The sequence below is a fragment of the Augochlora pura genome, chromosome 3, assembly GCF_028453695.1.
Source record: "Augochlora pura isolate Apur16 chromosome 3, APUR_v2.2.1, whole genome shotgun sequence".
NCBI classification, from domain to species: Eukaryota; Metazoa; Arthropoda; class Insecta; order Hymenoptera; family Halictidae; genus Augochlora; species Augochlora pura.
In genome coordinates, this window is record NC_135774.1 from 2840281 (window position 1) to 2850286 (window position 10006).

The 10006-nt window shown below is 46.0% G+C and overlaps 3 protein-coding genes across 3 annotated transcripts in view; 2 read left to right on the plus strand and 1 right to left on the minus strand.

The window, feature by feature from the left end:
• The window catches only part of LOC144467579 (uncharacterized), a 9690-nt gene extending 4948 nt beyond the window's left edge, over positions 1-4742 (plus strand). Inside the window, exons 6-7 of the mRNA XM_078176443.1 lie at positions 3503-3566; positions 3946-4742. Coding sequence (XP_078032569.1) covers positions 3503-3566; positions 3946-4631 — 750 coding nt within the window. The 3' untranslated portion in view covers positions 4632-4742. The remainder of the gene's footprint in view (positions 1-3502; positions 3567-3945) is intronic.
• LOC144467572 (uncharacterized) lies at positions 647-2005 on the plus strand. Its single transcript, XM_078176433.1, has 2 exons — positions 647-712; positions 1473-2005. Exons 1-2 carry the CDS (start codon positions 706-708, stop codon positions 1973-1975), a joined length of 510 nt encoding a protein of 169 aa, XP_078032559.1. The 5' UTR covers positions 647-705; the 3' UTR covers positions 1976-2005.
• Positions 4476-9417, minus strand: Npf (neuropeptide F). Its single transcript, XM_078176434.1, has 3 exons — positions 9338-9417; positions 6889-7086; positions 4476-5588 (listed from the first exon to the last, which is right to left on the minus strand). The coding sequence occupies exons 2-3, from the start codon at positions 7059-7061 to the stop codon at positions 5345-5347; spliced, it is 417 nt and encodes a 138-aa protein (XP_078032560.1). The 5' UTR covers positions 7062-7086; positions 9338-9417; the 3' UTR covers positions 4476-5344.
• Positions 9418-10006: the final 589 nt, after the last annotated feature.

Below are 10006 nucleotides of genomic sequence, written 5' to 3' on the forward strand. Positions count from 1 at the left end.
CAACATCGTCCACAACAAAATCGACAACAACATCAGCAGGGTCAACATCGTCCACAACAAAATCGACAACAACAACTAGAGCATCACCAGTATTATCCGCATTAACAGCTACAGAATGGAGAAAATCGTCCTCAGAATACACTATAGAATCTTCAAAGTCGACAGTATCGCTTAATGGTGGTTGGTTCTCTTTCATCCAGAGGCTTGCGAGTATCGTCCAGGAAATATTCAATGTTGCTTACTGAACCGTCTGAACTGTTCGAAATTAATAGTATCATCCTCAAAATCGCCAATATATTTGATAAAACCGACACTGTAGTGAAATTCAGCTAGCTTATACAAAAATTTTTTAAATATTATAATAGTGGTTTCAGATAACAACTTCAATCATCAGAAACTTTCGAATGCGCTGCTAGAAAAAATACGGCAAAATGACGTATTGTTACGGCTTCCCCAGTCGCCTTATGGTATCGTAATGAGTATTTGTTTTCGCGTTGGTTAGTTGGTGCGTTGAGGTCTTGAGCACTTCCAGGAGTTATTGCGCGTACGAATTTACGGCCGTGTACGTTTCTTCTATCGATGCGAGTATCTCATCAGTCGCCGATAAGAAATTTTGTCGGCGTATAAAAGTAGATACGTGTGCAGATGATCTGCAGTTCGATATATAAACGATATCGGTGTGACTGCGGTTACCTGTCGTGCGCTATGGATCGTGAGTACTCGGACGTTTCTCTGATAAAGCGGCGGTAGATCGGACCTGTTAGCGATTAATTAATCGACACGCGGCGACCGAGTTTGATCGACACAGTTTTTCCAACGGGAAAGCCAATTGTAAACCAAGTATTCGTACTTTTTCATCCACGATTGAGATAGTTTGTTTTGTGTAGATCGTCGCATGTGAATCATAAAGATGCTCTACGTCACACAAGTTGACTTGTGCTCCAAAACTCGGACGTTGTAAACTTGCAGGTCGGCGATGTATTAATAAAAAGCTAGGGATTTCACGAGTTCCGTCACGAGTGAACACATTTACATCGTTAGCGTATACTGTACACGCTTGATATTCCTAGATCTACAAGGATGGAAAAAGAAACTGGAGGGAAATAACGTAGACTATAGAAAACAATAGTTAATAAGGCCATTATGTTCCTTTTCCTCGCGATGTACGTGAATGAATTCGTCTTCCCTGATCAATGCATTAACATTCTCTTTGTAATTATCGTTGGTTACTCATGGTTTTGTGATTTTTGCGGCTAAATTATTGTATAAAAGACCGAGTAAAACACTATCGGAAAATCCGTTTAGTATACCAATAGCATCTAACGAGTCAGCGTGGAGCGATCATGGTATTCGCAGAGAGGGCGCGGTCTCGTTGCTCCGTAGGACAGTCCGCGCCGATGTTCGTCTATATTCTAGACATTTGGTGGTTCTCTGCGATCAAGTAAATTCAGAAAATGGTTTCGTCGTTCCAGGACTCTACCTGTTGGCGATTGTTGCCTCAACAATTGTTATCTCGGCGGCTGACCTGTCGAGCGGCATCTGTCCATCGGGTCTCGGACCGAACGAGGTTGCGTTCATCGCCCACGAGACCGATTGTACTTTGTACTATCGATGCATCGGGACAAACCGTCATCTGGAAACGTGTCCGACCCAGGCCTCGGTGAAATTATGTTTCGACGACCAATTGAATATTTGCAGTTGGGGCGCGAACGTGTTATGCTGCAATCCCTTCCTAACAACATCAGAAACACCAACAACGGATGATGGGAATCCGGGATACTGTCCAGCGACTGGTAAAAGACCCCACAGAAATTGTCTGAAGTATTACGACAGCAATGGAAACGAGCAGTGCTGCCGGGAAAATCATGCCTTCAACAGGAAGCTGTGTCAATGCGACCTCCAAAGTAACGTGCTGAGCTGCCAGCCGACAGATTCTGAAAAGGCAGAATGTAGTCGGTTCATTGATGACAATTAATCATCATCAGTTTGACAAAGATCAATGATCGCTTCGAGATTAAATTATCCTCGATATTGTACCAATAATAAAGTTACCTGATACATTTGCCCAACATTGTGTCGTACATTTCTTAGTTTGTCCATATAGATCCAACGCAATCGGATTATCGAAAGTGGCCGTAATTAATAAAATACATGAAACAATATTTTTGTGCGCGTCGTTTTGATCGCCTGACCTCGACAAAAAAATTTATGCGCTTAACGGCTATATTGTAAATTTCTACGTCTACGAATAACGGAGAGAAATTTGTTAGGAAATACGGTCGCGACGGCGCGCTTCAGTTTCAAATTCGTAATCGGCGACGATGGAAACCATTGCATACAAATATTCAATTAAATCCGTCACAGTTTTATATTTCGGCCGTGTTTTCGGGCTTTTCTGCCACGGTGCGGCGCTGCGAAATCAGATAATCGGGCCGCTGATAATTTTCGACGAGAGATTAAACGAATTCAACAGCGTTACATTATCGAAATAACAAAGATAATGGTACAGGTATTTTATTATATCGACTGAAAAGATCAGTGAGCGTGATCCGACGTTACTGCTCGCAGAATAATTACCGATCTCTTTGTAGACCCATCGGCGAGGAATGTACTTGTTTGGTCGCATGCGAGGGTGAAATAGTTGTGCAGTGAATCAACGTTTCCGCAGTACGACCGGGAAAAGTATAAACAGAGAAGATCAACTTGATCAGATGTTCGCAGCAAACTGGACGACAATGCGTATAGTCAGCAATAACGAGGACAGTCTGCCGAATAAACGAACGAGCTCCTTAATGAATAAACATTTCTGTTGCTACAAAAGTAAGTGAAATGTTATAGCATGTCTCACCTTTTCTGCGCTAAAATTTTACGTGCCTACGGATCTCTTCGAGGAGTCATTTTCCTCGGCTTGTAATATCCCTCACAATTCACATATTTGATTAATTGGCACTTTAAGGGTTGCTACTTCAAATCGGTCACTTGTATTCGAATGTCGTTCAACGTTGATTCATTAAACAGCACCATTCGCTGGTCTTGTTACGTGCTTCTCACGAAATCTTGTACAGCAATACTTTCGGAAGAAGCCGCAACTGCCAAGAAATTCTAGATTTCTGTACAGAGACGTCCAAACGTACAAGATCACGCAGGGAGATAAAGAACGATACTTAAATGATTATTTCGTCGAACGAGCGGTTCGAAATTTCATCCTTCACCTAAAAATCGACAGGAATTTCTACGACAAGAAAAACAAATGAACACTAACTCATATTCGTGGGTCGATAACGGAATCTGTTTACTGGTAGCTTTCAAGGTGAAAGAATTTCGTAGATTATTGTTCCAATAATCGCCCTATAAACGCGTTATCGCGGTCAAATCTTGGCGGTCAATTAAGAAAACTAGGTACCTGCCTCTATCTCTGAAAAATACCGCGGGGCTGATAAGATTTGCAGTCGTATATAAAAATGATTCGGTTGTCAGCGAACTTCATTCGTTTGCCGAGTAAGTCGTACTTGCATACATCGTTTCTCGAATACTCGCCGAAGCCCGCTCGTCGTTCGCAATGAAACGTAAGTGCAGTTCTCACAGTGTAATTCCACTATCGTCGGATCGTTTCAAGAGTTACAGATGCGTTCGCGATCAGTGCCGTATTGTGTGTTCCGAGCGATCGCTGCAAATATTTCCCGTCGACTCGTTCGACCTCGTCGAACCGTCGAGTCTGTAGAGCAACGAGCGCAACGCCCTCGCGACATTTTGAAAATCGCATACTCACGGCCGCGGATCGGAGGCGTTCTTTATAAAATACGTTCGTGCAGATTGAATGATCGATAACGTGGAATATCGTTGCGTAATTCGTGCAATTTCGTCGGAAGCAGTTCGGGCGTTTCGGAAGAACGCGCGCTCGCATATAATTCTTCAAATGTTAATCTTGCGTTTCTTACGTTTTAGGCATGTGCATTTTGGCGGTCATTGCGACAGTGGTCGCCTTATCTGAAGCGAAGGAGATCTTAAGGGAGTGCCCAATGGAGTGGAACGACGGGGAAACGATTCACATTCCTCACGAGACGAATCCTCATTGGTTTTATAAATGCTTCCTTGGAAAGAAGTACCTGTTCAAGTGCCCGCAAAACCGCGATCCTCCGTTCGAATTATGCTACAATCCGGAGTTGCAAGTCTGCGATTGGCCGTGGAACGTTACTAATTGTGGTTATGGACCTACGCCAACACCCACACCCACATGGCCCACCCCCACACCCACATGGCCCACCCCCCCACCCACATGGAACACCCCCCTACCCACATGGCCCACGCCCACACCCACAAAACCCACACCCACACCCACATGGCCGACCCCCACACCCACAAAACCCACACCCACACCCACATGGCCGACCCCCACACCCACAAAACCCACACCCACACCCACATGGCCCACCCCCACGCCCACAAGACCAACACCCTCACCAGGTTGTTCAAGGTTACCTAATCAAAACAACTGCAAGATGTACTACGACTTGGATGGCAGAACCTACTGCTGTTTAGAAAATCAGGTCTACAATCCCAAGTTGTGCGCATGCGACCGTCCCAGCAATGTACCCTCGTGTAACCCCATACCTGCGTGCGAATTGTCTTGAACTGTTATCACAAGTATCCTGCTCCGTTCACTACACGACTCAGATGAATGCGAGCAAAGCGAACTAACCCAGCACCGAAAATCTAGACGGTGCGGCAATAAACTGTAAAATACACGAAATCGCCTGGAGAATTATTTTTATTTCCAATTGCAACGCCGATCTTCGACATCCTTCCGCGACCCGATGAACTCTCCCGGCCGATTCGAAAGAGAGATACTCGACGATTCCGCATCCCGAACGATATTCAACTTCGTCTTCCAATTAACTCTTTCCTCGCGGAGCGATATCTCTCGTAATCGGCCGGGACGTCCATCTCTACAAATAACACGAAACATGTACCCGGAATTCGACCAAACGGAAGATCGCGGACACATCCATGGATTCTGATCAATCAATTCTGGTTCAATCAAGATCGTGGATGCGATGCGGCGTGGTCAACGACGATCACAATGCCAGGGGTTTTTCTTGGTCGTTGAACTGAACATTTCGGACACACACCGACGCGTATCTGAATTTCCAAAGACAACAACCGTGTCGCTTCGCGAGTCGTGCCGCGTGGTCAAAGATCGCAGTTAACTGTATCGGGTCGACTGATTTTTATTATCCGCTCGGTAACGCTCGAATATCGTTACCGGCTGTCCTTTCCAATTGCCACGGGTCGAAGCGCGAAGAGAGACGGCCGCGGAAAGGAACGGAGAACACGTCGGACCGTTTTATTGTACAGCGTCGTAGTATTTCTCGACCATGTCCAACACGTGGTACGGCCTCGAAGCGTGCTGCTTCCCGTCGCTGGTGCTTTCGAGCTCGCGGAGAAACTGATGGCCGGCCAGCCTCCCTTGGCCGAATCTCGACGGCTGACGTTGCTGCCCCGGAGAGACGTCCAAGATCGTCTTCATCGCGTCCCAGTTCCGACCCATTGGCGACACGGCGGATGGAGTCTCGCCCCTTTTGCCGTACCTGACCGGTTTCATTAAACGCACGTTACGAAACGTCGTCGAACGACTGTGAATTTGGTACTACATACTAGCCCGATCGTATCGCGTACTCTAAAATAACTGGCGGGATACTGTAGGGTTTTTCCGAGTATGCATGGTCGAGTGTTATAAAATGGTAATGAATGGGACGGATGGCGACAGCGTGTTTGGACGACTTCGAGTGGCCTGAGTTTATTGCTTAGGTTCCTCGAAGTCCTGCGTGCCCGAAAGACAGAGTGTGAGTGAGCGAGAGGGAAATAAAAAGGAAGAGAGAGAATGAGTAAGAATGAGATAGCGAGTGAGGCGGAGCGAAAGAGTATGAATGCAAGAGAGAGAGAGAGAGAGAGAGAGAAAGAGAGAGTAGGATAATTTGGAAAAGGCTAGGAAGGGTAAAAGAACGAGCGGAAAAGATCAGGGCATTCGAAGGAGAACCGTGGCGTGAAGAAGTCGTTGTTGTTGTCGTAGTTGTTGAAGTCGTTGTTGTTGTTAAGTCGTTGTTGTTGTCAAAGTTGTTGCGTTGCCGTTGTCGTTGTTATACTTGTTGTAAGTCGTGGGACGTTGATAATAAACTGTTATACTTGTTATTGTCAAACGAAGGTGTCGTTAGTTGTCGTATTATTATTATTATCACGGAGTCACGTGGGATTTACTTCCAAAATAATCCCTACAATATGTTCGATCGAAACCGCGAATGTCACCGTCCAAAGCAATTGTCTCTGTTAAAGGCGAAGATACGTACGACTCGATCTAATAATACAAGCTATTAGGTCGTTCGGAAAGTCGTTTCGTTTTTTTCTTGGTGGAAGTGAAACACAATTGATTGCTAAACAAAAACTATTGCAAAGAATCGAACAAAATTTTTAGCAAGCAAGACTTACTATATCATTTGTCCAAATATATAATGATTATGCAGCTTAAGCGTGAAGTTGGCTGTGAAAAAATTAAAGTCTTTTCTTGGGAAAAACGAAATTACTTTCCGAACAACCCAATGTACAACGAAGACTCGTCTCTAAAAACTTCTTGTGGAAGCATTTCAACAATGTCAGGAATGGTCTCTTGTAGAAATATTTTTATAACGCAACAAATGATTTTTCATCAAATCTAGATACAAACGGATACCACGGCAGGCTTGATCGAATATATCATGCCGGAAACAGGGATCCGTAGATCCACGAAATCTAGCGTTGCATATGTGCAACGATGGAAATGAATAGACGAATGAGAACCGTATGGTATATCGGTCCGGGAATTAACTCGAATATATTCAGGTATTGCATCGTTACCTGGGCTTCCCGTTTATCGAATACAGATCTGTGAGGTGGTCCAGGTATCTCCGCAGGTCGTCCCAGTTCGTGACCTCGACTCGCCGCGTCGGTTCCGGTTCACAGTGAACCATCGCTATCCCCAGAACGGCGAGGACGACCAACAGGTAGATCGTGTTCCGGCACGATTGCATTCTTCGCGTTCGGGATGCTTCTCCGCTGTAAAGTACAATCGCAGCTAGAGATCGACACGAAGCACCGAAGACAATGAGCTACCCCCAACGAGGGGGTCGGGGGAGAGGGAGGGGGGCTGCGGAATCGTTGCCGTTCGTGTACCGTAATTCGCTGACCCCCCTCTATCGGTCGCGCACAATTGCAAATGATGGAATCGTTGCACCGTTCAGAAAAGGACCACGAATAACCGACCGGCTGAAGTTCACCGGAAACCGAACTGGAAATCGAGTTACCTGTTGCATCCAGCGCCAGCAACTTCGCCGATGATAAAACTAGCTCGCGGAGGACACGATCGTCCGGAGCTCGGTATCCAGCGAATCGCGAACAACTGTGATCGAACGGCTATATTTCGCGAACGAATCACGATGGTCGTCGATCTCGGGAGAACTGGATTTCGTTGAAAATAAGAGTTTGTTCGACCTAGGATTAACCCTGGCGAGATGGATGCTTTTTGAGATTTTATGGTAGCATGTTTCCATTATCTTCAACTAAAATTGGCCTCATCCTATCTACGATTTTGGCTCCATTGAAGAAAAAGATCTTGGCTTCTTATCTCTTATTTGTTGTAGCAGAATTCACGAACGATGCACCATAGGGGAACACATTTGATCAGCTATTGCAGATCACCAAAAAATAACAGGACGCAATATTCTCTTGTTCTCTGGGATACCAGGAACAATTCTACTTGAAGAACACGGTTTAGGAAATCACGAACGTGATAAAAGCTGCACGATACTGTCGAACGTTCCTAGTTCCGGGTCGAAACAGACCCTACCGCTGTTCACGGATTAAGCGAGCGAGAAGATAGGAAGTTACCGTAGCCGAAAACTGACTGTCAATCGCTCCTTCTTTAAGAAGAACGTCCAACGACCAAATTTTACGAAGCACGTCTCGATTTAGCGTCTTTATGGGTCGTTCGCGGGACGATATATCCCGTCGTCCCGACGTCGGATTATCTCGTTCCACGGCCGGTTTTTCATAAAGCCGGGAAACATACCGGGAATCGACCGTTCTGCCGTTTTATAGCGACCGGTGGACTAAAAGAATACACATCGTTAGGTGAAAACTGCCGCATAAAAGGCACTCGCGCGAGCTCGATAATCCGGGGACAAAGCTGGCCGAAGAAGAGGACGAATATTCCCGCAGGACACGCCTCGCCGAACGCGCTTCTGCCACCTCGGGGACCCGGTTGCCCTTTCTTTTTTTTCCCCCCGTAAATGTCAGCGGTAGTTAACCCCGTCGATCGCGCCCGATTTATCGGGAAACACAGATCGTCGGTGTACGCGACGCTAACGACGATTCGGGCGAGAACAATCCGACGACGATGTTTCAATCTTCGGTGACGAGCGTTTCTTTTAAAAATCATACGGCGTCTGCACAAAGCGACCGCGATACGCAATCGGAAATAAAACGGACTCGCGAGACTGTGGAAATTACAATTCTTTCTCATCGCCCGCGTTCACTGTTCTCCGCAAGCTTTCTGGGTGTGTAAAAAAGAAGACACCATTTACCGTGTTCCTGGCTGTCAAGAAGCGTGTAAAGTTTCCGGTTGTTAACGATATTTATACATAGAAGACTCCTGTCACGAATGGTTGAGCTAATTTTCATGACAGACTTTTTTTCGAAATATAGAAACAACAAGATATTGTTCACGAGTATACAACGAAGATGTTTAATATGTTAAAGGGGTTTCTCGTAAATGTATGAAAATATTTGTAAAAGCACACTCTAGGAAGGGTATTAATATCTTCTCCGACGAGGGTGTGTTAACGAAGCGTGTAAAAATCTAAGCGAATTGTCAGAATCTTCACCGTCGAATAACAATAGTTTTCATTCTGGCTCGAAACGAATCCGTGTCCCGAGCGTGTTACAGTGAAAAGCGTTAGAAGAGATCGGAACAGAGCACCGGGGTTTAGGACCGTGACGAGAACGATTAACTCATTACAGTCCAGCGTTACCACCTGATGCACACATTTCTCAATATCCGACGAGAACGAGAAGTTCTACGAAAGGTGAAGAATACTTCTTTCCTCTGCATCGCGGTAACATTGATCGACCGGAGAACCGGTGGACGAGCTCTCGCACTCTCGTGCGTTAGCCGTTTCGTTCGTAGAACCGGGTGCAAAAAACACGGTTAACACAACGAGAACAATCCCACAGCACAGTTCCTCGGTACACGAAAGACGAGATCGCGTGTAATCGTCCGAAGTGGTTTCGATTTCGGTGCTGAACTCACCGGTCGATGGGGCTGCGTCGATTCGTGATCGGGTCTCGCGATGCGTGAGATATATCCGACTCTTTGCGTCGAAAAAAACCTTTCCCTTCTATCCTGACGAACGATTTGAAAGTTCGGATCGGCCGCTCGTGCTACCGACAGGAGTATATATACCTGAGAACGCACCCTCCGACGCATCCCCTCGGCTGCAGCCCGTTCTATCGCGCAGCCAATCCACGAGGTCCAACCCCACCAGCCCGGCCTCCGCGCCTCCGTCCATCCATGGATCCTCGTATCCTCGATCCTTCTTCCCGCGTACGTCTACGCGGCTTCGACTCGATCCATTCGACGCGCGAGATCGGTACGTGTCGACGTCATCGGCCCCCCGCCAATTATAATCGTCGCCGAAAATTCAGCGCAGACATGTCCGGTGAGTCGGTTAACCCTTAAATGCATAGAATCCCAAAAATGAATCAATAACTTTTTGCGCGGATACCCGACAACAGTTTCGGTATCGATACATTTGGCTGAATGGCAGTGATTCCTTTGTCCATTGACTTATCAAAAATTAACTAAAACAATGACATTTGACTTCAATATTTGTATCTTTCTGACGTTATACCAATTGGCGCGCATTTTTGATAGCGGGTTCATTTACGTACTTTTGGAAGTGGATTATTTAGAAATATT